A 27,743-nucleotide genomic window follows, 5' to 3' on the forward strand; every position below is an offset into this window, starting at 1 on the left:
TGGTCAGTGCCCGTGTCACTGAGCTGTCACAGAGCCTGGTCAGGCAGGGCTCTTCACAGGGAAGCTGCAGAGCCCCACGGAAGCTGCCCCTGGGGGAGGGCAGAGGACCCTTGTTTGTGGGCTCTGGGCTGCCCACCACCACTTCCAGCCCACAGAGCAGGTTCAGACCCCCAATCCAGTGTGGCAGGGAAGCCCCACGCTGGCTTCTCCAAGGGGAAGAGCCCTTCTCACCAGCTGGTTGATCTGCGAGAACGACGGGTTCTGAATGTGCAGCCGGTCCCGTCGCGATGCGGTTTCAAGGCTGTGTTGTCCAGAACCACCTGCAAGATCAAAACTGTTCTCTGTGAAGAGCCCTGGAGGCAGCCTGGGCAAGGGCAGCCACGTGTCTGAGGGCACAGGGTGGCCCAGCACAGGCCCTGAGCGCTGCAGCCTGGCAGAGCCCTCCACGGCAGGTGGCAGACACCCGAAACCACACGCTGACTCATCTGAGGAACGTAACTGACACTGTCAATGGAAGCTCTTCCCTCCTGTCTTGGCTGTGCTCCCCACTGCTCTCCCAAAGAGCACTGCCTTTCCACCAACAACCTTCAGCCCCAGCAGCACTGCTGCGGCTGCTGTGGCCCCTGCCACACACGGAGATAAAGGTGGGAGGGGTGAGCAGTGTCCTGGTTAGGGACCTGACTGAAGCAACTGGTGTAGGTGGAAGATGCTGCCTGGCCGGGGGCTTGTGGGTGCTGAAAAGTGATGCTGGAATGAAGTTCAAGCAGAAGGCTGCAGTGCAGCTACAGGACAGACAGAGGAAGCACAGCCAGTCCTCGTTTCAGAGGGAAGTCCAGCAGCGTGCCCAGGTGGGCAAGAAGACCACTGGCATTCTGGCAGGGATCAGCAGTGGGGTGGCAGCAGGAGCAGGGCAGGGATTGTCCCCCTGTGCTGGGCCCCTGGGGAGGCTGCAGCTCCAGGGGCTGTGCTCAGTGCTGGGGCCCCCTCACTCACTGCCACAGGGACACTGAGGGGCTGCAGCGTGGCCAGAGCCGGGCACAGAGCTGGGGGAAGGGGCTGGAGCACAAGGGTGCTGGGGAGGGGCTGAGGTAATGAGGGTGTTGAGCCTGGAGAAGAGGAGGCTGAGGGGAGACAGGAGCACTCTCTGACACTCCCTGACAGGAGGCTGCAGTGAGCTGCGGTTCATCTCTGCTCCCCAGTAACAAGTGACAGGACAAGAGGAAACAGCCTCAGGTTGCCCCAGGGCAGGGTTGAGGTTGGAGCTGAGGCAGAAACTGTTTCCCTGAGAGGGGTGTCAGCCCCTGTGCCAGGCTGCCCAGGGAGCTGGGGGGAGTGCCCAGCCCTGGAGGGATCCCAAAGCCGTGGAGCTGAGGTGCTGAGGGTTAGTGGTGGGCTGGGCAGGGTGAGGGCAGGGCTGGGACTCCAGGAGCTTCCAACCCAAAGGATTCTGTGATTCTAAGAATCTGCTGGATCCCAGAGGCAGAAATACCAACCCCAAAGAGGGTTATACCAACCCCCAGGGGTTAGAGCAGAGCCCTTGCCCCTTGACAAGGGGCCCACATGTGCTCAGTGCTTCTGTACCAGGGCTGTGCAGGCACACTGCAGACCTGAGGGCTGCGACCCTCACCCCATGCAGCCACGGCCCTCAGCCCAGGGAAGGCTGTTCCTGCAGGGCTGGGCACTCTTACCACACAGTCAGCGTTCTGGGTCAGCCTCTTCAGCGTCAGCAGGGAGTTGTAGGGCTGCACAACAACATCACTCATCTCATCCTGGTTTGGGAAACACCGAGTAGGGTCTCCACCAGCTTCTTGGGGATACCTGGGGGAGAGAGCCCAGCCATCTCAAGGGTTAACAGCACTGAGCCAGCACTCTCTCCTCCCACAAGTTCCCTTTGCAGTCTCCAGGGCTCAGGACAGCAGTGAGTCACCAGCCCTGCATGCCAGAGTTGGCTCCCAGGGAGGGAGAATTTGTCCCCAGCAGTGCCTACTCTGGCAGTACAGAAGCCACAGGAGAGGCTGAGCCACCCCAGACTGATTAAGCAGCTGCTTACAAGCCTTTTCAAGAGGCTGCATGCTGAAAACAGGCAGGGATGGCAGCTCAGAGCCCACAGCTAGAGCCTCCCCCCGTGCAGTCAGGGTGTCAGAAGGCAGCTGCCTGATAAGAATGGCTGAGGGAAGACAGCAGTTTAGGCAGCACCAGTCCAGCTGCAGAGCCTCTGAAGTCCCCCAGGCATATCAGGAGCCATCCCTCCCTCAGGCAGTGTGCCAGGGATTGCACAAGACAGTGTTTGGGTGGGGGTGGGAGGCTCTGAGTCAGCGCTCTCCAGCTCCCTCTTTGGCAGAGTGCCCCTGGCTGGGCCAGGCTCTGCTGGGAGGGAAGGGGACAAGGCTCAACACTCACCTGTCATTGAGTCTCTCCAGGAGGTAGGAGCCCAGCCCAGAGCCTGTTCCACCAGCAATAGAGTGGCAAAGCACAAACCCCTGGGAGGAAGGAAGGATAGTCAGGCAGCTCAGGGTTGCATCTCAAGCTCCAGGCAGAACAGGCAGCGCAATAGACACTGTGCCATCAAGAACCTCCCCCAGTGACAGCACAGAGCCAATGCCTGCAGAAGGAGCAGAGGTTTGCTCTGGGCTCCTCCGCAGCAACAGCCACAAGCTCATCAGGGCCACTCCTGCCAGAGCAGGTGGAATCCACAGCTCTGCACACATGCAACTGCAGCTCAGGAGACTCCTGGATTCCTGCCACACCACAACAGAGTTCAGAACAGCTCCAGTGTCACCTCCAGGGTCCAGTCAGTGACACAAAGTGGAGGTACAGCTTCCCCAGGCCCTCCCTGCCACTCCTCTCCCAGAGTGCACAAAGCAAAACTCTATCTGCCTTCAGGGCTGCTCCCACCTGCTGCAGGTCCCCCCCAAGAGGCTCTTGGATCCTCTGCCAGCTTATCTGACAACGACATTTTTCCCTTCCCCTGTTGCCATGTGACAGCTTGACACAAATACCAGGGAGCCCTGTCTGTCTATGCACGGGAAAGGGGTTTTACACTGTGGCCAAGGTCCTGCCAGGGGTACACAGCAAAGCAGCCAAAGAGCTTTTGGTACCCTGAGTGCTCATTTAACCTCATCTGGAGAGAAGGTGAAGCTGCAGCTTCCATTCTGTGGATTTGCACTCAGCAAAACTGTGTCTAAACACCTTCCTCGTTCCAGCCTTCACTGGAGGGTAAAGCAGTGTGTGTCCTACTTCAGCTGACATAGGAGAGCCAGGAGTGGATCAGCAAAAAGCACCATAATGCCTGGAACCCTTCCTGCAGACTGTATCCTCTGGGAAGTGCCCAATGTAAGCAGTAGCTAGGGCAGAGAAACACCCTGCTGAGCAGTCACTGCACCAAGGTCTCTGTGGAAGTCTGGCAGATGCAGTAGTGAAGGGAAAGACCTCCTTTCCCCTTGCCCCTCTCTGTGTGTTCTCTGCTCAGTACCCAGCACCAAGCTGAGGAAGTGTGTGTACACTAAAGGGAGGAAGAAAGCCTACTCAGCCTTATCAAACAGCAGCTTGGCTCTGAAAACACCAGGCAGGGCAAGCAGATCCAATTGCCCCTGGTTTCCTTACCTCCAGGCTGTCGCTCCCATCAGCCTCTCTGTCTATTATGTCAAAAATGTCCTTCATGGATTTTTTCTCCCTGTGAGAGAGGACCAAACCAATGTTTGTTCCTTTCCCATGGGGAAATGGAGAAAACCTCCCCAAGTCTTGTGTAAAGCCAAGTCAGATGGGCAACATGACCCTGTGCCCAGGGTGCCATGAAGTGTACTGAGCCTGACAAGGGAAAGCCATGGCATGAGGGAAGGGGAAAGGGGGAAAGGGGAAAGGGGAAAGGGGAAAGGGGAAAGGGGAAAGGGGAAAGGGGAAAGGGAGGGGGAAAGAAAAGAGGGGAAGGGAGGGGGAAGGGGGGAAGGGGGAAGGGGGAAGGGGGAAGGGGGAAGGGGGGAAGGGGGAAGGGGGAAGGGGGAAGGGGGAAGGGGGAAGGGGGAAGGGGGAAGGGGGAAGGGGGAAGGGGAAGGGGAAGGGGAAGGGGAAGGGGAAGGGGAGGGGAGGGGAAGGGAAGGGAAGGGAAGGGGGAGGGGGAGGGGGAGGGGGAGGGGGAGGGGGAGGGGGAGGGGGAGGGGGAGGGGGAGGGGGGAGGGGGGAGGGGGAGGGGAGGGGAGGGGAGGGGAGGGGAGGGGAGGGGAGGGGGGAGGGGGGAGGGGGAGGGGGAGGGGGGAGGGGGAGGGGGAGGGGGAGGGGAGGGGAGGGGAGGGGAGGGGGAGGGGAGGGGAGGGGAGGGGAGGGGAGGGGAGGGGAGGGAGGGGAGGGGAGGGGAGGGAAGGGGAAGGGGAAGGGGAAGGGGAAGGGGAAGGGGAAGGGGAAGGGGAAGGGGAAGGGGAAGGGGAAGGGGAAGGGGAAGGGGAAGGGGAAGGGGAAGGGGAAGGGGAAGGGGAAGGGGAAAGGGGAAGGGGAAGGGGAAGGGGAAGGGGGAAAAAGAGGAAAAGAGGAAAAAGAAAAAGCCTGATATGAGAGAGCAACAATAAAGCCTCTCACCTAATGAGCTGATCTGTGTTTGAACCTAGGAGCCCTAGAGCCATTACCTGTGAGAAGCCACTGGCCCAGTTGTTCCCAGCTCCCCCTCCATGCTCAGACAGGTAGATGTTCCTCTGGGTTGTAGAGGTTGGCATAAGGAGAGTTCAGGATGGAGTGGATGACTCGGGGCTCCAGGTCCAGCAGAACGGCCCGTGGGGATGTAGTGCTCATCATCTGCCTTTAACGGGGAGCAGGAGGATGGTGATGCAGCTGCAGCTCAGCACTGCAACAGAAACTGCCAGTGCACATGCCATGACAGCGTGGCACAGCTGGCATCTGACTGGGAGGAGGAGGGTCCTGTCTGTGCTGCAGCACCTTTGTGTGCCTCAGAGAGCATCCTGAATGCTGGGGCAGGCAGAGGGGGGGAGCCCCTGTGCTGGCAGTGGTTGCATAAGGTGGTATCTATGGCAGCTTCAGTCTCACATGTCTGCCTCCACAACACAGCCACTTCCAGAAATGGGAGTGCAGACAGGAGCCCTGGCAGCCTGCTGCCTGCAGGAGGCTGAGCCTGCCACTCACACAATCATTTTGGATGCAAAAGAACTTTTAAGATCAAGTCCAAGCCCTGTCCTCACACTGCCAAGCCCATCACTAACCCATAGCCCTCAGCACCTCAGCTACAAGCTAAAACTCCCATGGGGCAACTTGGGGACATTTCCTCTTGTCATAGAATCACAGAATGGTGGAGGGTTGGAAGGGACCTTTAGAGCTCATCCCCATCCAACCCTCCCCTGCAGAAGCAGCTCCCACCTAGATCAGGTCACACAGGAATGTGTCCAGGTGGGTCTTGAAGATCTTCAAGGAAGGAGCCTCCACAATCCTTTCTGTCATTCATTACTGGGGAGCAAACACTGACCTCCACCTCACTGCAGCCTCCTATCAGGGAGCTGCAGAGTGCTCCTGTCTCTCCTCAGCCTCCTCCTCTCCAGGCTCAACACCCCCATTCCCTCAGCCCCTCCCCAGCACCCTTGTGCTCCAGCCCCCTTCCCCAGCTCCGCTGCCGGCGCTGGCCAAGCTGCAGCCCCCTCAGTGTCCCTCTGGGACTGACCCAAAATTGAATACAATATTCGAGGTGTGGTCTCATCAGTGCTGAGCACAGGGGGACAATCCCTGCCCTGCTCCTGTTGGCCACATCAGTGCTGATCCAAGCCAGAATGCCCTTGGCCTTCTTGCCCACCTGGGCATGCTGCTGCCTCCTGCTCAGCTGCTGGCACCGCCCCCCTCAGGTCCTTTCCCTCCAGCAGCTTTCCAGCCCTTCTGCCTCAGCCTGGATGATGTGACCCAAGTGCAGGACCCGGAGCTGGGGGAGGACTCTGCAGCTGAGAGCTGAAGCAGTGGCAGAGGGCCCTGCCTGCACTCATTCACCTGGACACAGATCAGCCCGGTGCCACGAGCAGGAGCAGCCTGCACCACAGGCCTCCTGCTGCACCTCCCAGAGCGTGCAGGGGCAGGGTGGGCACGGACCAGCCGTACCTGGTAGAAGAAAACATCCTTTCGGTCGGTGCCCCTCGGTGGCGAACTCCTCTACGATGCCCTCGGGGCTGATGCCGTGCTCGGCACAGAGCTGCTTCCAGAAACTCGAACCCAACTGCCAAGGGGCCGCCGTCAGCCGGGGCCAGGACCAGGGACCAGGGCCAGGGCCAAGGCATGGACGGGGCAGCGGTCAACGGGGTTGTGACCGAGCGGGGGCCCGGGGCCGGTGCAAGGACCGGAGCAGCCAGGGTCCGCCATGGCCCGCCCCCTTCGCTCAAGGCCACGCCCCCTTCGCGGCAAGCCACGCCCCCACAGCAAACAGCGCCTTTGCTCCAGGCCACGCCCCCACACAGCAAACACCACCCCTTTGCTCGAAGCCACGCCCCCTTCACCAAAAGCCACGCCCCTTTACAAAACACGGACACAGCCCCATATAGGCTCCGCCCCCTCATCCAGGGCCCCGCCCACCACATCAAGCCACGCCCCTCGCTCCAGGCCCCCGCCCCCACCAGGCCCCGCCCCCTCCGCCACAGCATCCCGGCCCCGCCCGGGTCGCGCTTCCCCAGCCCGGCCCGTCCCTCGTGGCCGCCGGCCCCCGGGCGCTCACTCACTCTGGTTGCCGCACTGTCCCAGCTGCAGGGTGATGATCTCCCGCGGCATGGCGGCCGAAGCTCCGAACCACACGTCTGGGCTCCGCTCCGCTCCTCCACCCCGCTGCCCGGCCGCGTCTCCCGCCCGGCGCCAACGGCCCTGCGCCTGCGCGCGCGGCGCACTTCCGGGAGAAAGCCTCACACACCCCCCCCACCCCGATACATCGCGGCGCCCCGGCAACGCGCATGCGCTCTGGCGAGCAAGATGGCGGCGCCCGTGTCTGCCCCGCTTCCGGCGGCGGCGGTGGGAGCCGCCATGTCGGCGGCGGCGCGCGCGGGGCGGGCGGATGTTGATGCCGTGAGGGGAGCGATGGCGGCGCGGCCGGACGAGCGGCAGCGGCGGGTGCAGGCGCTGAGCGCGGCCCTGCGCGGCCGCCTCGGGCCTTACGAGCCGCTGCTGGGCGCCGTGCAGGCCGCGCTGGTGTGGGAGCGGCCGGGCCGCAGCGCGCTGTGCTGGGCGGCGGCGCACGGCCTCTTCTGGTGAGCGCCGCGGGGGAACGGGCGGCGGGGGGCCGGGGAACGGCGCGACCCGGCTCGGGGGGCGCCTCACGGTGGGGCCCATCGGCTGCTCGGTAGCCGCCGGGACGCCCCGGGCTGCGGGAGGTTTGGGTTTCGTCCCGTGGCAGTGGGTCTCGCGTGGGCGCGGGCGGCACAGGAGAGCATCGTGCCGGCCCGCACCGTTCGCAAGGGACGTGAGCACTCCCTTCAAGGCCCTGGCAGGGCGTTGTGGCGAGGGGGGTGGTGGTCTGTGCTCCCAAGTAACGAGCAACTTGCCCCAGGGCAGGTTGAGGCTGGAGCTGAGGCAGAACTGTGTCCCTGAGAGGGGTGTCAGCCCCTGTGCCAGGCTGCCCAGGGAGCTGGGGCAGTGCCCAGCCCTGGAGGGATCCCAAACCGTGGGGCTGAGGGCCGTGGGGTAGTGGTGGGCTGGGCAGGGCTGAGACTCCAGCAGCTGAAAGTCCTTTTCCAGCCAAATTCATTCGGTGATTCCTCATCACTGCCTCAAACGCCTTCTCCTCCTGGGAAGAGTTGGATGGTAGGAAGTGGGATCCGAGCACTGAAGTAAAGACCTTGGGTTTGTGAGCTGTTTGAGCAGACAAGAAGGAATGTGGGAGTGCTGATGTCTGCTTCAGCTCTGTCCTTCCCAGTGCGTCTTCCTTAGTATCTGAGAGCATAAAACTTATCAGCAAACCCCAAAGCACTCTGTGAACAGCAAAGGAAGAACAACAAGTTCAGCTCCAAGGCTGTTGTGCTGGAAATAGCGTGAGTAGATAAGGGTCCCTAAAGCAGCCTGGCAGGAGTTGCCTGATAAGCTCCATCCAGGCAGCGTGGGCAGGCTGGATCCTGACAGAGCAGCACTTGCTCGCTTTTCTCTGGCTGTAACTGTTAGCGAGTGACTGATTCATCCAGGGTTAGTTTGCATTACCCCTTTCGTGTATGTCTCTCAGATCTGGTTGGTACCCACTTATCCTTTTCTTTTCCTTGTAGGTTTTTTGCTCTGACTTCTCTCCGCTTGCTGTTCCTGGTTTCACTTACCCTCATAGTAATACTTTGTGTAGATCAGTGGAAGATAAAAATCTGGCCTGAAATTGGAGGTAAGTTGCAACATTTGAGTTGATACCAGCAAGTCAAGCGCTGTTTTCAGCCCCAAGGGTAGAGACTCAGCCTTGTCTGGAGGTGAATAGTTAAAATGCTGGAGTCTTTGCTTGGTGAGCCTAGAGGAAGGCAAGAAAAGCGTAGGCATGCTCTTCCTGGAGATGGAAAATCCTGACCTACATAAACATCAGAAGAGGTTTCATGCCTGTGACACTGGTAATTGTCTTGTAATCCTGGAACATTTGGGTGTGCATGAACCACTGTAGGTTTTGAAGGCTCCTGTGAATGGCTTTAAACAGGAAAATAGCACACTCTGCCTGTAATGTGGTGGTGCTCAGCCAGGACTCTGAGGTCTCTGGTCCAGAGAGAACGTGTTTGAGTGCTTAGTAACCACAGATCTGAGCAACAAGAGGTTGGCCTCTCGGTTCTGTTACACTGGCCAGAGGTGGCTACACCAGTTCCAGCGATTCCCCTTCTGAGTGTTCAGTAGAAGAAATTGAAGCACGTGTGGAACACCTCTGGATTTCTCCTCAGAATCTGTCACAAACCAGCTTCCTGTCAAAGATGAGCCCCAGTAGAGATTCCATGGAAGGGAGAGGCATCTTAACTGCTGCTGCTGAACTTTAGTCTTAAGCTTTCGGTAAACAAAGCAATTCCACCTCTCCTGTGTGATATGAATATAATCAGGAGCACTACCAGTTGTAGCAGCTCAGGCTTTTGTTGGCTTTGCACGGACAGGCTGGTTTGGAAGCAGTGCCTATAGTTTACATGCTCCCAGAGGTGAGTCCCTGACTAATTAGCAAGTACAGCTCACAGCTTTCTGCTTCCTCTTGTGTGGTTCTAGGGAAGGCATTAAAGCTCTCCTCAGTTTCTAGCAGGAGCTCGGCTCAGGCTCTGCAAGTGCTGCTACTGACGAGGGAGTGTCTGTCCAGCTCCCTCATCACTCTGATTTGCATCTTTTTGGTGTAGCTGACACATCCCTGGGTCATTGTTTCAAATCCCAGCCTGGGTGAGGAAGTATCAAGAGACTTAAACCCGTGCTACTCCCAGTAACCAAGCTGTTCCTCCTTCACCACCTGGTGTGTGCAGGGAAAGGGAGGGAGGTGAAAGTGGTGGGACCTGTCAGTGTAACCAAAGCAGCCTTCCAGGCGGTGTCCTGCTGAGGAGCAGCGAGGAGACTCCCTTGCCATCTTGTGCTGTCACACATACATGTTCCAGATGTGCCTCTCTAGTTTTTAATCACAGTTAATGTCTCTTCCAGGCTTTCCCAGCCCATTAAAAGCCTTGCTTAAACCCCAAGAGCTAAGCATTGTCCTGGCAAATGCCTTGCAACTAATTTGTCTGTTCTTAATGTTTTAGTGGCGAGACCTGACGAATTAGACAATGAGAGGTAGGAAACAAACTGAATCCTCTGCTGTTTGGGACTTTGCTGTGATACTGTGTAGTTATTACCTGCCTGTGGTTAGTGGTGGGCTTTGTGAGCAGTGTGAGGTGAGTGTTTGGGCTCGGTGATCTCAGGTCTTTTCCAACCAAAGTGGTTCTGTGACTCTATGTTGGTTTCTTTGAGCAAGGAAGGAAGGGGGCAAAGGGAGCTGCTTAGTGGAGGGGCCTTGGAGTCTGTTTTTAACTTGCCTGAGCCATTCTGTTACACTTAATGTTTTCCCTCCTATTGGCCTCCAATAGTGCTTGGCCTGGGTGTTGTAAAAGTTCCCCTGCCACCTCCCACTGCACCCTTGAGGCAGAGGTGCTGCCTTGAAAGCAATTCATTTTGTCTGAGCCTCCAATAGCAGGAAAGCAGAATTTCTTCTGTCAATAGTGAAGTCTTCTGACACTTGACAGGGGCTGTTTTAACAGGCTTGTCGCAGAAGTTGTAACTGCATAGCTATGATCTGACTGCAGCATTAATAATGGGTTGAGAAACGCTGGGGTGTTGGCTTGCTAAGAACACCTTCCTCTCTCTGGGCACACCTTTGTGCCTGCACTGGATGCTCAGCTCCTGATTAAATCACTTGAGCTGTTGCCAAATTACAATGTTTTCTTTAAATTTATTTAATCTTTTTTTTTTTGCAAGAGGCCCTAGCACAAAAGGAATTGCTCTCCCTGACCTTCCAGTGCTTGTGACTGGCAGTTAAGAAGCACTAAGAGAACTTGCCAAAGACAATGTGCCAAACACAATGCCTCCCAAGTCACCCAGTATATTAAGGTCCAAGACTGCTTGTATTTGAATTCTTGGGGCTTGCAGTTGACCCAAATGAATGCTGAGAAAGCAAAGGGATTCACCTGATTTGCTTCTGCACTGCTAATTCCCTCTGGTAACACGGAAAGTAGCCAAAGCCAAAAGGCTGAATGGCTGCAGTCACTACTCCTCAGCTGCTGTGGGAGAACTGGGATGCTTGTAGATGTGCTGCTTTTGGCCAAGGTGGTGGTAGGAAGAGCTCAGCAGCTGGGAGTGAAGAGTGTTGAGAGGAGTGTTTGTAACTAGTGACTACTGGTGCAGTGATAACTGTTCCCAACTTCTTCCCGTTGCTGCAGCTGGGGATACATTCACCCTCGGCTGCTGGGAGTGCCAGAGCTCTGCCACCATTTGGCTGAAGCATGGGTGTCTGGGACCAACTTCTTCAGCAATCTCTTCATTTTCAAGAGACAAAACCCTGGCAAGGTAAGGATGCAGAGACTCCTCAAGCAGGTAAGCTGTGCGGTGTGGAGCTTCTGCTGAGCAACTGTGTCCTCTCTGCCGAACGCCTCCAGACCTGGTGGGGGGTCACCACGGGAGGTGGTGGTGCATAGGAATGGAAAGCACAGGCAGAATAATCAGGATGTGGAGGAGAGGGGAGAAAAACGAGTGTCAGCATGTTGGCTGTGCTGGGGAAGTGAAAACCAGGCTGCTCCTTCTGTAGGCTTTTTAAGTGTCTGTCAAACTCCCTCGATGGATTTTTAACAGTTACAGAAAGTGTGTCAGGGCGCTTTTTTTTTCCCCCTTTTTCTTTTCTGGGGGGGCTTATGCAAAGAGGAACATGTAACACAGTGGTGCTATCCTCTTCCTTTTTGCCTTGAAGAGTTCTGGCTTTAGCCTCTTCCTGCTTTTAGCTTACCTGGTCTGGGAAGCTCCTCATGTTCTGAGGAAAGAGGCCTTGCTGTGCTGCCCATTGCTCTGCAGGCAGGTGCCTCCTGTATATGTGCTAGTCCTGGAGCCTCAGAGGGCTTTGCTGTCCTTAGAATCCTGACTTGACTTAGAACTTGCAGGGAACAAGATGGTCAAGAACTGAGTGAATCCACCTTGGAAACTCACTGTCTCCCATGTCTTCAGTTTTGCCTTCTAGTGTGTGGAGTCTTTACTTTCCTGGCTGTCCTGGGCCGTTATATCCCTGGGCTATTGCTCTCATACTTGCTGTGTAAGTAGATCTCTGTGCCAATACAGACTTCAGAATGAAAAAGGGTAGAGATGAGTGGGATCTGAATGCCTGAGGGATGAAGCTCTTCTGCTCAAAAGGAAAGCTTGTGTGAATGGCTTTAAAAGTTGAAAATGATCCCGTTAGCCTGGAATGTGGTGGTTCTTGACCAGGCCTCTAAGGTCTCTGGTCCAGAGAGAACAAGCTTGAGTGCTTAGTAACCACAGATCTGAGCACTAAGAGGTTGGCCTCTCCATTTTGTTAACTTGGCAGAGGTGCTTGCACCAGTTCCAACAAGCCCCTGCAGCCTTTGGTACTCAGCTTGTGCATACTCTGTGTGATACTGCATCACACAAATGGGCAAGATGTTTTGCCAAGCAGCATCCCCCTCTGACAGAACTTCTAATCAAGCCTTCCCACTTACCTCAGTGCTCTTCATCCTGCTGTGGCCCCTTGCTGTGTACCACAGAGTGGGGCAGCGCATGTACATGAAGCTGGAGCCAGCTCTGCAGCGGCTGGATTTCAGCGTTCGAGGCTACATGACATCAAAGCAGAGGGAGAAGCAACGTAAGTTCTCTGTGCCCTGTCTCTGACCCTGCCCCTGGTCGTGGGGTGGGATGGGGGCTGCATGTCTTGCACGCTCCCAGCGCCCTCGCCCAAATCCTTGCAGCTGCTTTGGGAAGGAAGGGAGGGAGGCGGTGGCTCTGCCTCCACAGACAGCTCCTGGCGAGCAGTTGGCGTGAAGCTCTTGGTGGTGCAGAGCTGCTTCGTGTCTCAGCTGCCAGAACTGTGTGTTCTTGTGGTTGCACTGAAAAAACAGAAGAGGAAGGACTCTGTGCAAGGCGGCTGCTAAATGTGTTCAGGTGCAGCCGGAGTCAGAAACGATCACATTGCTGTGCTCTGGGACAAAGCATGCTGTCTTGTGTGTTACCTCCAAGCTTGCCAGCTCGGGGGTTTCCTGCTCAACATAAAGCTGCTCCTGTGCAGACCCCTGTCCTAGCAGCAGGAGTTAAGCTTTGGTTCTTGGTTTGTGGCAGTGCGTGGCCGATCCTTGGGTCAGGAGGCTGCGGATGATGGGAGTGACAGTGAAGAGGAGCTTGCTGCTTTCTGTCCCAAGGTAATGAAATCTCTTAGGTAGAAGAGCTCAGCTGAAGAGAAGAAACTCGCCATGCTGCGTGGATGTGCAGCCTGTGGTCACACATCCAGCATGTTGTAGCTGCATTGTGATGAAGATCAGATGGGGATATTCACTTTTAGAGAGGTTTTTCCTCTTCTGTCTCACTCAGGTGTGTCCAGAGCTGCTTGTGCCAGCTACAGTCTCCTAGGCTGAGCAGTAAATTGTGAAACGAGCCTGATACACAAAGCTCCCACGAGGGCTGGGTTTAACTGGTGGCCATTGGGTCATGTGTTTTGTCTTGAGGCACGGGAATAAGCTTTCCAGTGTTTGATGTTTTCCATTTTATTTTGCACACCAAAGCTGGATGACTCTACGTTTGCCAAGGAACTGGCAATCACTGACTCGGAGCATTCAGATGCTGAGGTTTCCTACACTGAAAATGGGATGTTTAACCTTTCGAGGGGCCAGACTCCCCTCACAGAGGGATCTGAAGGTGAGAGCAAACAGGCAGCTCCTGGGAGGTGTGGAATGCTGAGCAGGCGTTGGGGCTGACAGCTTGGAGGGGGAGGCTGCATTGCTTACTGTCCTTGAAGTCTAGCTGTCTGATGTCTGTGTTGCTGGCTGAGATGAGCTGCAGCTACCTGTGTTTCTTTTTCCTCAGCTGAGCTTCCTTCTTAATTCCTGCAGTGCTTTAGCAGAGCAATGGCAGCTGCTCTTCAAAGGCAGATCCTGCTCTGCCAGTCCCTGACTGTAGGGATACAGGTGGCAGCCCAGACTCTGGGTGGGGGTGCCTTTCTCTGGCAGCAGGTGTCTGCTTCAGCATCTGTGTTCCTTGTGAGTGAACTGGGAGGTCAACAAGCCTCCTGAATAGCGCTGTGAGATGGGGATGGCAGAGTGTTTAGTCTGTGAAACGACAAGAGGCTGTTTTGGGGAGGTGATGGCCCAGCTGCAGGGTGTTTGGGGTGCACCCTGCATATCATACAATCACAGAATGGTGGGGTTGGAAGGAGCCTTTAGAGCTCACCCAGTCCAACCCCCCTGCACAAGCAGCTCCCACCTAGATCAGGGAGCACAGGAACGTGTCCAGGTGGGTTTTGAAGACCTCCAAGGAAGGAGCCTCCACACCCTCCCTGGGCAGCCTGTGCCAGGGCTTTCTCACTGAAACACTGAAAGAGTTTGGCCTTGTGTTTAAATGGAGCTGTTTGTGTTCCAGCTTCATCCCAGCACCCCTTGTCCTGTCACTGGATACAACAGAAAAAAAGTGCTGCCCCAACTTCTGACACCCACCAGTGAGATCTTGGTCACTATGAATGAGCTCCCCCCTCAGTCTCCTCCAGATTGAACAGCCCCAGGTCCCGCAGCCTTTCCTTGTATGAAAGATGTTCCATAGCCCTGAGCATCTTGCTGGCCCTGTGCTGGCCTCTCTTCAGCACTTCCCTGTCCCTCTGCAGCTGGGGAGCCCACAACTGGCCCCAGGACTCCAGATGAGGCCTCAGCACATGTGGCAGAGCAGAGCAAAGGGGAGTAGAAGCTCCCTGGCCCTGCTGCCCACACTCTGCTGGATGCCCCCAGGCTGCCATTGGCTTCTTGCCCACGAGGCCATGTTGCTGCCTCATGGTCAGTTTGTTATCAACCAAGCCTCTTTCTTCTCTCCTAGACCTGGATGGCCACAGTGACCCAGAAGAATCTTTTGCCAGGGATCTCCCTGACTTCCCATCCATCAACCCGGAAGTAACTGGCATAGATGACGAAGATGACACCAGCATTGGCATCCCCAGCCTGGCTCTGCGCTCGCAAGTGACGGAAGATCTGCACCTCCCTTACAGGCAGGAGGAATCTGGTGCACAGCCACCTGTACAGTGCTTCACTAACTACATGGCTGGCACCATCACCAGAGAGATGATCACCCAGCTCGTCCTGTCAGGAGCCTCACAGCCGGGCTCCTCGCGCACCTGCAACCTCCAGAGAGCTGCAAACACTTACCTCAGAACAGCCAGCTCAGACTTGGACACTGATGCAGAAGGGGATGACTTTGAAGTGCTGGCTCAGTCTGAGCTGAATGAACTGGATCCTGATGGCTCCTGGGGCCAGTAAGCAGCAATCCCATCACTGCCCTCTGGTTTTGTTACGCATCATGGAGGGGAATCCTGGAAGGAAAAGCCTTGCACCCTTACCTAGGTCGTCTCCTGTGTGAGTGATGTGACAGCCAGCCCTGGCTGGGAACACCACTGTGACTCGTGACTCTGTAGCCTCGCTTGGATTTGAAAATAAGCCACCCTGGTAATTCACAGGGAGCAGACGATGTGAGCTCCACAATCACCCATGCACTGCCCTGCGCTGTCTGCCAGGATGCTGCTTCCTCCAAACCTCCTCACCGAAGACAATGAAGCTGGTGTCTGCGGCTCTAGAGGCCACAGCTCAGACTGACTCGGCATCACCGAGGACAATCTTTGAAGCCGACCTTCCAGGGTTGATGCGTAACCAGGTGAATGGTTTCCTCTCCTTTTAGTTTCTGCCGTTTGATGCTCTTCCGTCTTTTAAGATAAACTGTTTCCCCTCACCTGAGATGTGCACAGGATCCAAGTCTTCTCTCCCAGCAATATCCAGTACCGGGTAGAAGCAAACCCCTTGCTCCTCCTGTCGCGTGGACACAATGGCCACCGTGTTTGTACTTGCCATGCCCAACCCCTCTCGGGTTCCAGCCCTCTGCTGATGCTGTTTTGTAAAAGACCTAATGGCAATAAGACATCTACTGTGATGACTACAGGGTCCTGCAAAGAACATCTACATCTGGCAGCTGCTCTTGGATGGCTTTTTCTAAAACGACAGACTAACCCTCGGCTGAACCCGCCCCCCACCCCGTGTCCTCCCCCTCAGCGTGGGCGGTGGCAACGCTGTGCTTCTCCTCAGCTGATGGGGATGTGTTTTTCTGAGGAGGAAACAGGCGAAGCTGCTCTGTCCCAGCTGGTTGTGGTCTGGCCAGGGGCCAGCCTGCAGCTTCCCAGGCTCCCGCAGTTCAGAGCCTGGGAGCGAGCAGGGGGCTGCTGGCCCAAGCAACTGCTGACCCAAGAGTTTGTGCCCGTTGCAGCTGCGTGACCGAACCAGCAGCTGCGGGTGATGTTTTGTGTTGGCTGTGTGACCCCAGCCCTCGGGCCCCTGGCCCAGCTGAGCTCCCCCATTGCTTTTTCTAAGCCATAGAACCCAATTCCTCTCTCGTTTGTGCAGTAAAGGACGAACCTCTTCTTCAGGGACGTGCCTTGGCCTCCTCCGTTTTGTCTTTACTCGGGAGAACGCGGTGGCCGGGCCATGCCCGGGGTTGTGGGTGGGGGGAAGGTGTGTGTCCACTGCCCCGGGGGCGGGGAGGGGTACCGGGATGGTGTGAGCGCATAAACAACGTGTGAGCGGTACAGTCGGGAGCGGCTCAGCGCTGCGGGGCTCAGCCTCAGCGCTGTGCGCCCCGGAGGGGGTGGTTTGTGCGTCCGGTCAGCCGGAGCTCTCCGGTGCTTCCCCCACGGCGGAGGGGCCGGGACTGGCCTCGCCGCGCCCGGGGCTCCCGCGGGTACCGGGAGGGGGCGTGGCTAACAATGACCACGCCCATTGGGGGCGTGGCTATACGCATCCACCAATCGGGATCCGCCTCGGCCGAGTGGCGGGGAACGGGCGTCGCGCCGGAAGCGCCTCAGCGGCCGCGAGCGGAGCGAGGAGGAGGAGGAGGAGGAGGATGAGCAAAGGCCGCGACGGCCCCGCGGCGGCCGGTCAGCGGGACGGGACGGGGCGGGACGTGTGGGGCGGGCGGCCTGTGAGTGCCGGGGCCGCCGCTGCCGTCGGGTGTCCGCGCTGACCCCCGCGCTGCCCGTCAGGAGCCGCCGCCGTCCTGCTGCAGTACCTGCGGGAGCAGAACCGGCCGTACAGCGCCCAGGACGCCTTCGGGAACCTGCAGCGGGAGCACGGGCTGGGCAAGGCGGTGAGCGGGGCCGGGCCGGGCCGGGCGGCGTGGGGCTGCTGCCGGGGCTGTGCCGGGGCTGTGCCGGGGCTGCTGCCGGTTGACGCCGCGGGTCCCGCAGGCCGTGGTGAAGGCGCTGGAGCAGCTGGCTCAGCAGGGCCGCGTCCGGGAGAAGACCTACGGGAAGCAGAAGATCTATTTCGCCGACCAGGTGAGTCCCGGCGCCGTGTTGCGGCCCCCGCGGAGCCGCCGGCCCGGCCCCGCTCACCCCCGGCCCCGCCGCAGGAGCAGCTCCCGGCTGCCAGCGACGCGGAGCTCCGTGGCCTGGACGGGGACATCGCTGCCCTCTCCGCCAAGCTGCAGGCGCTGCAGCAGAGCTGCCGGCAGATGGAGGGAGGTGAGCGCGCCCCGCCGGCCCGGCCGCCCCCTCCCCGCCCCGCCGCCGGTCCCGCCACTCACCGGGGCTTCCTTCCCAGAGCTGAAGGACCTGAACGGCTCCATGACAACCCCTGAGATGGCCGGAGAGATCGAGGAGCTGAAGAGGGACTGTGCCGGTTACGAAGAGAAGCTGGAGAGGATGAAGTCTGCCACCAACCATGTGACTCCGGAAGAAAAGGAGAAGGTGAGGGGCTGTCAGGGCCTGAGGGTCTGGGCACTGTGATGCCACAGAGCCTGGGCCAGTCACACCAAGCCCTCCACGGGGTAGCCCAGTCCCACTGACACCGGTGCAGTGGAGGCAGGGGGCTGTGGGGGACCCAGGCCACTGTGCAGAGCCTCTGCCTGAGCCTCGGCTGTGTGTGCAGCTGCTGACTCTCAGGGCACCTTTAGCAAACAGCCTGAGCTGCCTCTGCCTTACAGCCCTTTGGGCAATCATCTCACCTGATCCACTGTACAGAGAGTTTCCTGTCCCCACAGGGGCTTTGTGAGCCATTTGGGCCTTTAAATAAACCCCTGGCTGTGGATGGGCTGTGACTGGTGGGTCCTTAGCACAGGGCACTTCCCAGCCTCAGGCTTATGGGAGCTTTGTGGGGCAGCTACAGCGTGGTTTGGTGCTCACTTTGTGGTGCTGTTGGCAGGTCTGCAGCGAGCAGAAGCAGTACTGCAAGGAGTGGAGGAGGAGGAAGCGAATGGTGAGGGTTGTGCCACTGAGGTGGGCAGGGAGGGGGTGGCGACAGTCCTGTGGTGACACTGCAGCCCTGACAGGGACGTGGGGTCTGCTGGGGAGCAGCCCCTGCTCCAGCCGACCACCATCCTGCTGCTAACAGGGGAGCTCAGGGCAGAGAAAGGCCATGCTCAGGGCTGCCCCCAGCACCACGGGGGTTTGTTTAGGGAGAAGATGGGGCTGCTAAACCCATTCCCTTGGACAAGGCCATGTGCTGCCATGCTCTGATACACGAGCCCTCTTTGGGACGTGAAGCAGCCTCTCCAGGCTCGTGATGCCCCTCCCCAGGGGACAGACCCTCAGAGCAGCCACCCCCAGCCCTCACGCTGCCCCTGTCTCACCAGGCAACCGAGCTGCTGGATGCCATCCTGGAGGGGTACCCCAAAAGCAAGAAGCAGTTCTTTGTAAGTACCAAGGGAGGCTCAGGGCCCTGTGGTTCTGAGCCAACAGCGCTGCTGAGACCTTCTGCCTGTGCAGGAGGAGGTGGGGATAGAGACAGACGAGGACCATCATGTCACGCTGCCAGCAGCTGTGTGAGACACCGAGGGAGCCTTTGCCCCACTGAGGAGGAGCTGATGCTGAAATTCAGCTGTTGGAGTTGGGTTTTTCTTTCCTCCTGTTTTTTTTCCTGCAGGGTTTGGTCTGGTCTGGTGTGTTTATATGCGTTTGTTTTAAAATGCTTTGCAGCTGGAAGGGTGGTTGGAGTGAAGGACTCAGCCCTGGGGCCTCTCACTGTCTCTCCTCTGTGGAGGGAATGTTATTTCTTCCTGCCCTTCAGTGCAGTGACCTGGAGGGGCTGGGTGTCCTCCCAGGACTGGGCAGGGGAACATGGACTCCACTGTTGTAGAGTCCCTGGTGTTCACTAAACAAAGGAAGGCAGTGCTGTGGGGAGGCGAGTGAAGGAGTGACTGCATAGCTCTGTGTGTCACCCAGAGGTGTGTGAGGATCCAACCCATTAAAACTCAGGCTTTTGCTTCAGCTGTGCTTTGCTGTTGTTCCTCTCAGCTTGAAGGGCAGGGCTTGTTCTCTGAGCTGCAGCAGCCCTGAGGGAGGGATGGGGAAGGTGATGGCCTATGAGTGCATAACCGGCTGGCTGGATGAGGGGAGAGCAGCGGGTGGCATCCAGCTTGACTCCAGCAAGGCTTTGGACACTCTCTCCCACAACACCCTCATCAGAAAGCTCAGGCAGTGTGGCTGGGATGAGTGGAGGTGAGGTGGATGCAGAGCTGCTGAATGACAGAGCCCAGAGGGGGGTGATCAATGGCACAGGATGGAGCTGGAGGCCTGTGGCCAGTGGAGTTGCACAGGGATGGGTTCTGGGGCCAGTCTTGCTCAACATCTTCATCAACCACCTGGGTGAGGGCACAGAGGGACCCTCAGCAAGTGCCCTGCTGGCACCAAACTGGGAGCACTGGCTGATTGCCCAGAGGCTGTGCTGCCAGGCAGCCAGATCTCAACCAGCTGCAGAGCTGGGCACAGAGGAACCTGCTGAGGGTCACCAAGGGCAAGGGCAGAGTCCTGCAGCTGGGGAGGAACAAGCCCCTGCAGCAGCACAGGCTGGGGGTGACCTGCTAGAGAGCAGCTCCAGGAGACAGACCTGGCACTGCTGGGGGAGAATCAAGTGCCCATGAGCAGCAACGTGGCCTGGTGGGCAAGAAGCCAGTGGCAGCCTGGGGGCATCCAGCAGAGTGTGGATCCAGCAGCAGGGCCAGGGAGCTTCTGCTCCCCTTTGCTCTGCTCTGCCACATGTCCTGAGGCCTCATCTGGAGTCCTGGGGCCAGTTGTGGGCTCCCCAGCTGCAGAGGGACAGGGAAGTGCTGCAGAGAGGCCAGCACAGGGCCAGCAAGATGCTCAGGGCACTGGAGCATGTTCCTGCTGAGGAAAGGCTGTGGGCCCTGGGGCTGCTCAGTGTGGAGGAGACTGAGGGAGGAGCTCATTGTTACAAATATCTCACTGGTGGGTGTCAGGAGGTTGGGGCAGCAATTTTTTTTTTCTGTTGTATCCAGTGCCAGGACAAGGGGTGATGGGCAAAAGCTGGAACACAAACAGTTCCATTTAAACACAAGGCCAAACTCTTTCAGTGTTTCAGTGAGGGAGCCCTGGCCCAGGCTGCCCAGGGAGGGTGTGGAGGCTCCTTCCTTGGAGCTCTTCAAGACCCACCTGGACACGTTCCTGTGTGACCTGATCTAGGTGGGAGCTGCTTCTGCAGGGGGGTTGCGCTGGATGAGCTCTAAAGGTCCCTTCCAACCCCCACCATTCTGATTCTAAGCGCCAGGAGAGGGGAACCTGAACCACAACGGGTGTTCTGGACTTCCAGAAACAACCTGGGGCAAGGCTCCAGGGAGTCACTCAGCAACAGAAATGAAAGCAGAACAAGAAATCATTAAAGCACTTGGCAAAATTGATTTAATCACTTTTCACAATAGAAAAATACGTTGCTTTCACATGTGAGGTCTGTAAAACTCCTCCCAAGGCAAGAGGCTGCTTCTGGCAGAGCATCCCCAAGGGTTCTCTGTGCCTCTGATCAGCTGCAGAGCCCAAACCTGCTCAGCCATGAAGGAGGGTTTGCCTTTTCTATCACAAAGAAACACCTTCCAGGCGAGACACAGCTGCCCCTGTGTGTGCTTTACTGGTGCTGTGCATGCCTGGGGCTTCCACTGCATGGGGAAGAGCACCCAGACCTGGGCCTGAAGAAGAATAAATTCAACTTCCCCCCTCACACTTGGGTTTTGTGCTGCGGGATTTGGGGGCAGAAGCAAGAGCTTCATCATTCTCACACTGCAGCATTCAAACCATGTAACATGGAGCTACCTCAGAGACAGAAAAAGGCTGTGAAATCACTATCCAGGGCCCTGGGGTGGCAGCAGGAAGGTGATGACAGAGGACAAACCCTGCTGCTGGTGCTGCCATGCAGGAGGAGCCTCAGCTCTGCCCCCTCCCAGACATCACCCACACCACCAGCAGCAGCACCCTGAGGGGTGGAGAAGTGTGCTGGGGGGGGCATCTTTCTGCAAAGCTGATGCCAAAAACACTTCAGGATGATGTCAGTGATCGATAGTAATCCCCAACAATCAAACCCAACCCAGGCTGGGTGGACAGAGAAGCTCCAAGGAGGAGCAGTGAGTGCTTGTGGCAGTGCTGTGCAATAGATACACCTGGGAAACCAAACATGGATGAAGCCAGACATAGCTCAGCTCTTGCTCAGGAAAAGCCTGCACAGGAAGCTCTCTCCCCTTTCCTCGCCAGGGGAACTACAGCTCCAGCAAGAGAGGTTTTGGCAAGTCCAGGGAGGGCACAGCTGTGCTGAGTCTCCCTGGCAGTGCTGATCTTGTCCTCCTGCCACCTTCCCCAAAGCATCTGCACTACTGAAAGTCCCTGGAAGAGCTGCTTCTGAGGAAGGTGTGAGAAAACCCACAGCTGGGGGAGAAGCCTATTCCTAGACATTTTCAACAGAAAGCAACTGCTTTTAGCATCCATCCTCGTTTCACTCCCCCTCCTTGGGGATCAGAAGGGGGCAGGTCAGAGGCCTGAGGTTACAGTAGATCTGCTTTGCAGCAGAGAGTCCACAGCCCAGGCAAGCAGCTGCCTGTGTGAGCTAAAGACTCCCTGGCACCTTAAAAGGTCTCGATTCAATCTGCACCTTCACCTCCCCCTCCTCACCCTTTGAGGAGTCCCTACAACTATTTGGTGACGTTGGCTGTGGCAGAGAGGGGACTTCTGCACAGCCTCCTTTTGGTTTTGTAGTTAAATGCAATAAATAATTCAGAGAAGCTTCAAAGACCAGCCTCAGGGGAGATGGCTCAGCCCTTCCTGGCAGGAGGCACCCCACAGTCAGTAGAGCTGGCTCTTCAGCTGATGCAGGACCCCGATCACGATGTCCCGCAGCGTCTGAGGACAGAGGGCACAGCGTCAGTCCTTCCAGGGGAGGAATGGCCCATCCCCACTGAGCCTGGGGCAAGTGCCAGGGGCAACCAGTGTGGCACACGTGGTGCCCAGCACCTCTACAGGAACTGCTCCCACCTCTGCCCCTGGGCTGTGGGGTCTCGGGCTCAGCGCCTGCCCTGCTCTGAGCCTGCCCAGAGAACCTTCAGGTGTCATGGGGGAGTGATGGGCAACAAGCAGGACCCCCCATGAACTGCTTCGCCCTCCAGTACCAAACCAATGCAGCAGCTAGAGCAGGAAAAGGCTGGAGCCACCTTGGGCCCAGCCCCTTTGGGCAGCCCCAGGAGGGGGGACAGGCCGCCCCCAGGGGGTGCAGATGTCTCTGCCCTGTTTCCCTCTGCTGTCACAAGAGCCCACCCGAGACTCTCATGCTCACCTGAGGCTTGCAGTGCTCCTCAATCCAGCTGAAGACACAAGCTGAGAGCTCCTGAAAGCTCGTTACCGAGATGGAGGCGTTGAAGGACTGGAAGAGGGAATCCATGATGCCCTGGAACACGTTGAACTTCACCTCGTCAGACACCTGGTCCTTCCCCTCGTTTGGGTTGTCCTGATGAGCCTTCACAATCTGCTCATAGTTCCTGAGACAAAGCAAGAGCTGGTGTCCAGCAGCAGTGATGCCTCCCACACCCAGCCCCTGCCCTGCTGCAGACACAGCCCCCAGCCTGGCACTGCCCACCCACACAATCCCCAAATGGTGGGAAGGGCCCTGCAGAGCTCACCCAGCCCAACCCCCTGCTAAAGCAGGTTCCCCTGGCTCAGGGGGCACAGGAACGTGTCCAGGTGGGTTTGGGAACCTCCTGAGAAGGAGCCTCCACACCCTCCCTGGGCAGCCTGGGCCAGGGCTCCTTCACCTCAGCACCAAAGGAGTTTCTCCTCCTGTTCCTGTGTTCCAGCTTTTGCCCCTTGTCCTGTCACTGGCCACCACAGAACAAACACTGGCCCCATCCTCCTGACATCCACCCTTTAAGGATTTATCAGCATTGGTAAGGTCTCCCTCAGCCTTTTCTCCTCCAGACTAAACAGCCTCAGGGCCCACAGCCTTTCCTCAGCAGCAACATGCTCCAGTGCCCTGAGCATCTTGCTGGCCCTGTGCTGGCCTCTCTCCAGTACTTCCCTGTCCTTCTGCAGCTGGGGAGCCCACAACTGGCCCCAGGACTCCAGATGAGGCCTCAGCACATGTGGCAGAGCAGAGCAAAGGGGAGCAGAAGCTCCCTGGCCCTGCTGCTGCATCCACACTCTGCTGGATGCCCCCAGGCTGCCACTGGCTTCTTGCCCACGAGGCCACGTTGCTGCTCATGGGCAGTTGATTCTCCCCCAGCAGTGCCAGCTCTGTCTCCTGGAGCTGCTCTCCAGCAGCTCACCCCCAGCCTGTGCTGCTGCAGGGGCTTGTTCCTCCACAGCTGCAGGACTCTGCAGAGCCACGGCAGGGATGGGGAAGATCAAGAGTTTGCACAAGATCCCACCAGTAAATAAATACCAAGAAGCTGCAGCTGCTCCTGACACTGGGGGCAGGTCCTTTTTCTGACCCTGATGCACCTTCATACAAAACTCCCCCAACTGACTCCAGACAGATCCCCACTGCTGAGCTGCTGCAGGAGAAGTGAGGACAGCAGGCAGGGGCAGGTTTGTCCCCTGGGTGCCCTCAGAGCACTGAGCAAGGACGGGATGGGGAACAGCAGGAAGAAGAGGGCAGCACCCCGACAGCTCTTCCCTTACACTTTCATGATCTTCAAGGCCATCACATCTTTCCTGAGGGTGGAAACTTCCTCCTCTTGCTTCTTCTTTTCCTTGTGCAGGAATTGGATGTAGTCAATGGCTGAACAGGAAAAAGCAGAGTGAGGATTTGAGAGCACACACACAAGTCCCTGAGGTCACAGAATCACAGAATGGTGGGGTTGGAAGGGACCTTTAGAGCTCATCCAGTCAAACCCCACTGCTGAAGCAGGTCCCACCTAGATCAGGTCACACAGGAACATGTCCAGGTGGGGCTTGAAGACCTCCAAGATCCTCACCAAAGGTGCCTGAGCTTGGGCAGGAGCAGCTCCTGGCTGCCCTGAGTCTCCTCAGAGGGAAGCAGCCCACAACTGAGCTCCCCCAGAGCCTCCTCACACCAAAAGGTCCCAAAATGCTGAACCTCCCCTCCATGTGACTCCAGCCAGGCATTTTGGTTCGGGAGGGGGAGTTGACAGCATAGCCCTTCCCTCCTTCCCACCCTCAGGACTCACTTTTTTGGAGGACAATGGCCTTGCTCAGCTTCTGGGAGCCTATGGAGAAATCCTGCTGCTCACAGGTGGGAACAATGGCCTGCAGGTCATCGTAGCCTTTCTGTGGGGAAGCAGAGCCACGGAGCACGTAGCTGGAGCTCAGCTGAGTGACACTTGTCATCTCAAATGAGTCAAATCTCACCTCCCAGCAGGCAGCCATCCAGAGCCCAGCTGGCTCCCAGCACACCTGTGCCTGGGGAGGGCAGATCCAGCAGCACCAGGCAGGGGAAGGTGCCTGTCTGGGGGTGCTGGGTGCCCCGTTACCTTGATGGCATCCCGCCTCTTCTGCTCTGCCTGCGTGTGTGCCCGCCTGCGCCGGTCCTTGTACGACTCCTTGTAGGGCTCCTGGTGATAATCACTGTCCTCATCATCTGTGTGGAGAGAACTCAGGCCTGAGTGTGGAGCAGCCCTAGTGGGGAGCTCACAAAACACGTCAGGCAGAGGCACACGGAGTGAGTGACAGCCCGATGTGCCAGCCCTGTGCCTCACAGCAGCAGCCAGCTCCAAGGACACGGGCTCCAACGGGGCTCTGCCAAGCCTCTCCCCTTCCTTGTGAGGCTGGGCAGGATGATGGCTGCAGCTCCCTTGGGAAAGCATCAAAACCCACCCCATGGCCTACCCCAAACGCTGCTGTAAACCAAACCACTGCCACGCTGCCTCCCAGGGCTGAGAGCTGGAGCCCTGTGAGCAGAAATACCCAGAGCCACAGGGGACAAACCCCACGGGCTGGGGCTCTGTCCCTTACCCGTGTTGGGGACCGAGGAGGCGCTGGTGGAGCCGATGCTGTTGGCTCGCGACACTATGCTGCTTTTCCTGGTGCTCTCCATGAAGAGCGCTGCAAGGACACGATTGACAGCGTAAGGACCAGCCCGGGGAGGGTGACCAGGAGCCGAGGGGGTCACCGGGCAGCTGCTGCCACTGCCACGGTGCCGACAAACGGCTGCTGTGGCAGCGCCGGTGGGGCCGCCCGGGCACCTACCCGAGTCCAGGCCATTGTCGCTGTAGGCTGTGTCCACCTGCTGCGGCATGGAGACGCGCCGGGTGGGAGGAGACACGTCAGGCCGGGCTGGGGCGGCGAATCCGAGCCCTGTCCCCTCCGGCCCCGCAGTCCCCAGGCCCCGTCCCTCCATCCCCGCGTCCCCCCGGGCCGCCCCAGGCCCCGTCCCTGCAGCCCCGCGTCCCTCGGGCCGCCCCAGGCCCCGTCCCTGCAGCCCCGCGTCCCTCGGGCCGCCCCAGGCCCCGTCCCTGCAGCCCCGCGTCCCTCGGGCCGCCCCAGGCCCTGTCCCCTCCAGCCCCGCAGTCCCCAGGCCGCCCCAGGCCCCGTCCCTGCAGCCCCGCGTCCCTCGGGCCGCCCCAGGCCCCGTCCCTGCAGCCCCGCGTCCCTCGGGCCGCCCCAGGCCCCGTCCCTGCAGCCCCGCGTCCCTCGGGCCGCCCCAGGCCCTGTCCCCTCCAGCCCCGAGCGCCGCGACTTTCGGCCTCTGCCCTTCACCTTCAGCCCCGCTCCTGCCCCGTGCGCGCCGCCCGACCCCGCTGCCCTCCCCCGGCTCCCGCCGCCGCCGCCGCCGCCGCTGCCGCCCCGCCCCGGCCCGCCCCGGCCCCGGCCCCGCAGCCACCTTCCCCCACGCGTCCTCGGCCGCGCTGCCCGGCGGCTCCGCCATCTTCCGCCCGCCCCGGTCATGTGACCCCCGCCGCGAGGAACGGCGGGAGGCGGCGCGCGGGCCGCCAGAGGGCGCCCTCGCCGGGGCAAGGCGGGAACCGACGCCGTGACGTCATCACCCGACGCACGGCGTCACCAGCTCGGCATCACGGCCGTGACGTCACCAGCCCAGCGCAGCCCCACGGCCTCAGCGCCTCAGCCCACGGCTCTGGGACCCCTCCAGGGCTGGGCACTGCCCCAGCTCCTGGGCAGCCTGGCACAGGGCTCACACCCCTCTCAGGGACACAGCTCTGCCTCAGCTCCAATCTCAACCTCCCCTGGGGCAACTTGAGGCTGTTTCCTCTTGTCCTGTCCTTGGGAGCAGAGCCCGACCCCCAGCTCCCCACAGCAGGGTGTTTACTGGGAGCACTGGCTGATTGCCCAGAGGCTGTGCTGCCAGGCAGCCAGATCTCAACCAGCTGCAGAGTTGGGCACAGAGGAACCTGCTGAGGGTCACCAAGGGCAAGGGCAGAGTCCTGCAGCTGGGGAGGAACAAGCCCCTGCAGCAGCACAGGCTGGGGGTGAGCTGCTGGAGAGCAGCTCCAGGAGACAGAGCTGGCACTGCTGGGGGAGAATCAACTGCCCATGAGCAGCAACGTGGGCTCGTGGGCAAGAAGCCAATGGCAGCCTGGGGGCATCCAGCAGAGTGTGGATCCAGCAGCAGGGCCAGGGAGCTTCTGCTCCCCTTTGCTCTGCTCTGCCACATGTGCTGAGGCCTCATCTGGAGTCCTGGGGCCAGTTGTGGGCTCCCCAGCTGCAGAGGGACAGGGAAGTGCTGCAGAGAGGCCAGCACAGGGCCAGCAAGATGCTCAGGGCACTGGAGCATGTTCCTGCTGAGGAAAGGCTGTGGGCCCTGGGGCTGCTCAGTGTGGAGGAGACTGAGGGAGGAGCTCATTGTTACAAATATCTCACTGGTGGGTGTCAGGAGGTTGGGGCAGCAATTTTTTTTTTCTGTTGTATCCAGTGTCAGGACAAGGGGTGATGGGATGAAGCTGGAACACAAACGGTTCCATTTAAACACAAGGCCAAACTCTTTCAGTGTTTCAGTGAGGGAGCCCTGGCCCAGGCTGCCCAGGGAGGGTGTGGAGGCTCCTTCCTTGGAGCTCTTCAAGACCCACCTGGACACGTTCCTGTGCGACCTGATCTAGGTGGGAGCTGCTTCTGCAGGGGGTTGCACAGGATGAGCTCTAAAGGTCCCTTCCAACCCCACCATTCTGTGATTCTATGGATGCAGGGTGCACCCCAAACACCCTGCAGCTGGGCCATCGCCTCCCCGAAACAGCCTCTTGTCGTTTCACAGACCAAACACTGCCATCCCCGTCTCACAGTGCTATTCAGGAGGCTTGTTGACCTCCCAGTTCACTCACAAGGAACACAGATGCTGAGGGAGCCCTGGCCCAGGCTGCCCAGGGAGGCTCCTTTCTCTGGAGGTCTTCAAGCCCCATCTGGACTCGTTCCTGTGTGAGCTGATCTAGGTGGGAGCTGCTTCTGCAGGGGGTTGCACTGGATGAGCTCTAAAGGTCCCTTCCAACCCCTCCATTCTATGATCAGCACCACCTTAATACCAGTTCTAACTACAAAACCCTTGTGCATCCGGACTGGACGGGCTCGAAGGTCTCTTCCAATCAAATTGATCCCCTGTGTCTGCCTCAGGGCCCTGTCTCCTCACCTCACAGAGCTGCTGGGGCATTCCTCAGACACCCCCCACGCCGTGAGACACCCTCCACCATGCCTACCTAGACCTGTTGGGGAGCTCAGGAAGAGCTTGGAGATGCTGTGTTAGCGAGAGCTGGGAAGGGAGAGGCGAGAGGGGTACAGGACTCACCTCCAACTCACACAGCAGAAGGAGGGGGGTGGCACGAGGGCAGGCTGAGGGCACAGCGGACAGGACCAGCACAAGGAAACG

The 27,743-nt window shown here is 58.7% G+C and overlaps 4 protein-coding genes across 6 annotated transcripts in view; 2 read left to right on the forward strand and 2 right to left on the reverse strand.

Moving 5' to 3' along the window:
- The window catches only part of TUBG1 (tubulin gamma 1), a 10,748-nt gene extending 3,894 nt beyond the window's left edge, over nucleotides 1-6,854 (reverse strand). Inside the window, 13 exon segments of the mRNA XM_062018599.1 lie at nucleotides 181-294; nucleotides 297-320; nucleotides 1,689-1,818; nucleotides 2,401-2,480; nucleotides 3,604-3,654; nucleotides 3,656-3,673; nucleotides 4,617-4,679; nucleotides 4,681-4,764; nucleotides 4,766-4,786; nucleotides 6,082-6,114; nucleotides 6,116-6,184; nucleotides 6,186-6,196; nucleotides 6,693-6,854. Coding sequence (XP_061874583.1) covers nucleotides 181-294; nucleotides 297-320; nucleotides 1,689-1,818; nucleotides 2,401-2,480; nucleotides 3,604-3,654; nucleotides 3,656-3,673; nucleotides 4,617-4,679; nucleotides 4,681-4,764; nucleotides 4,766-4,786; nucleotides 6,082-6,114; nucleotides 6,116-6,184; nucleotides 6,186-6,196; nucleotides 6,693-6,741 — 747 coding nt within the window. The 5' untranslated portion in view covers nucleotides 6,742-6,854.
- An 81-nt stretch (nucleotides 6,855-6,935) lies between these two features.
- RETREG3 (reticulophagy regulator family member 3) lies at nucleotides 6,936-16,077 on the forward strand. The gene is made up of 9 exons (XM_062018960.1): nucleotides 6,936-7,211; nucleotides 8,217-8,323; nucleotides 9,684-9,714; nucleotides 10,857-10,983; nucleotides 11,632-11,716; nucleotides 12,143-12,280; nucleotides 12,751-12,830; nucleotides 13,191-13,323; nucleotides 14,488-16,077. The coding sequence occupies exons 1-9, from the start codon at nucleotides 6,937-6,939 to the stop codon at nucleotides 14,922-14,924; spliced, it is 1,413 nt and encodes a 470-aa protein (XP_061874944.1). The 5' UTR covers nucleotide 6,936; the 3' UTR covers nucleotides 14,925-16,077.
- Nucleotides 16,078-16,505: 428 nt separating this feature from the next.
- Nucleotides 16,506-18,913, forward strand: PSMC3IP (PSMC3 interacting protein). Its single transcript, XM_062018564.1, has 8 exons — nucleotides 16,506-16,585; nucleotides 16,691-16,794; nucleotides 16,895-16,984; nucleotides 17,059-17,170; nucleotides 17,250-17,395; nucleotides 17,850-17,903; nucleotides 18,280-18,339; nucleotides 18,413-18,913. Exons 1-8 carry the CDS (start codon nucleotides 16,552-16,554, stop codon nucleotides 18,470-18,472), a joined length of 660 nt encoding a protein of 219 aa, XP_061874548.1. The 5' UTR covers nucleotides 16,506-16,551; the 3' UTR covers nucleotides 18,473-18,913.
- Nucleotides 18,914-20,315: 1,402 nt separating this feature from the next.
- On the reverse strand, nucleotides 20,316-25,852 carry MLX (MAX dimerization protein MLX). 3 transcript variants are annotated; one of them, XM_062018459.1, is made up of 8 exons: nucleotides 25,755-25,852; nucleotides 25,121-25,160; nucleotides 24,887-24,976; nucleotides 24,406-24,512; nucleotides 24,103-24,202; nucleotides 23,594-23,693; nucleotides 22,254-22,455; nucleotides 20,316-21,823 (listed from the first exon to the last, which is right to left on the reverse strand). In XM_062018459.1, the coding sequence occupies exons 1-8, from the start codon at nucleotides 25,797-25,799 to the stop codon at nucleotides 21,767-21,769; spliced, it is 741 nt and encodes a 246-aa protein (XP_061874443.1). In that variant the 5' UTR covers nucleotides 25,800-25,852; the 3' UTR covers nucleotides 20,316-21,766. The 3 variants fall into 3 exon arrangements, with proteins under 3 accessions (XP_061874443.1, XP_061874444.1, XP_061874445.1); XM_062018460.1 differs by having other exon boundaries at nucleotides 25,121-25,157; nucleotides 25,755-25,815; XM_062018461.1 differs by lacking the exon at nucleotides 25,121-25,160 and having other exon boundaries at nucleotides 25,755-25,788.
- Nucleotides 25,853-27,743: the final 1,891 nt, after the last annotated feature.

The sequence above is a fragment of the Colius striatus genome, chromosome Z, assembly GCF_028858725.1.
Source record: "Colius striatus isolate bColStr4 chromosome Z, bColStr4.1.hap1, whole genome shotgun sequence".
NCBI classification, from domain to species: Eukaryota; Metazoa; Chordata; class Aves; order Coliiformes; family Coliidae; genus Colius; species Colius striatus.

What these genes read in the sequence shown, in the direction of transcription:
- RETREG3 (XM_062018960.1), top strand. Translation starts at nt 6,937, where the DNA reads ATGGCGGCGCCCGTGTCTGCCCCGCTTCCGGCGGCGGCGGTGGGAGCC. An exon ending in AAAGCAGAGGGAGAAGCAAC is followed by an intron (nt 12,281 to 12,750) that starts GTAAGTTCTCTG and finishes GGTTTGTGGCAG; the next exon opens with TGCGTGGCCGATCCTTGGGT. An exon ending in CCTCACAGAGGGATCTGAAG is followed by an intron (nt 13,324 to 14,487) that starts GTGAGAGCAAAC and finishes CTTCTCTCCTAG; the next exon opens with ACCTGGATGGCCACAGTGAC.
- PSMC3IP (XM_062018564.1), top strand. Translation starts at nt 16,552, where the DNA reads ATGAGCAAAGGCCGCGACGGCCCCGCGGCGGCCG. An exon ending in AGATCTATTTCGCCGACCAG is followed by an intron (nt 16,985 to 17,058) that starts GTGAGTCCCGGC and finishes GCCCCGCCGCAG; the next exon opens with GAGCAGCTCCCGGCTGCCAG. An exon ending in CTCCGGAAGAAAAGGAGAAG is followed by an intron (nt 17,396 to 17,849) that starts GTGAGGGGCTGT and finishes TGCTGTTGGCAG; the next exon opens with GTCTGCAGCGAGCAGAAGCA.
- MLX (XM_062018459.1), bottom strand. Translation starts at nt 25,799, where the DNA reads ATGGCGGAGCCGCCGGGCAGCGCGGCCGAGGACGCGTGGGGGAAG. An exon ending in CCGAGGACGCGTGGGGGAAG is followed by an intron (nt 25,161 to 25,754) that starts GTGGCTGCGGGG and finishes TCCATGCCGCAG; the next exon opens with CAGGTGGACACAGCCTACAG. An exon ending in GCCTTGAAGATCATGAAAGT is followed by an intron (nt 22,456 to 23,593) that starts GTAAGGGAAGAG and finishes GCTTTGTCTCAG; the next exon opens with GAACTATGAGCAGATTGTGA.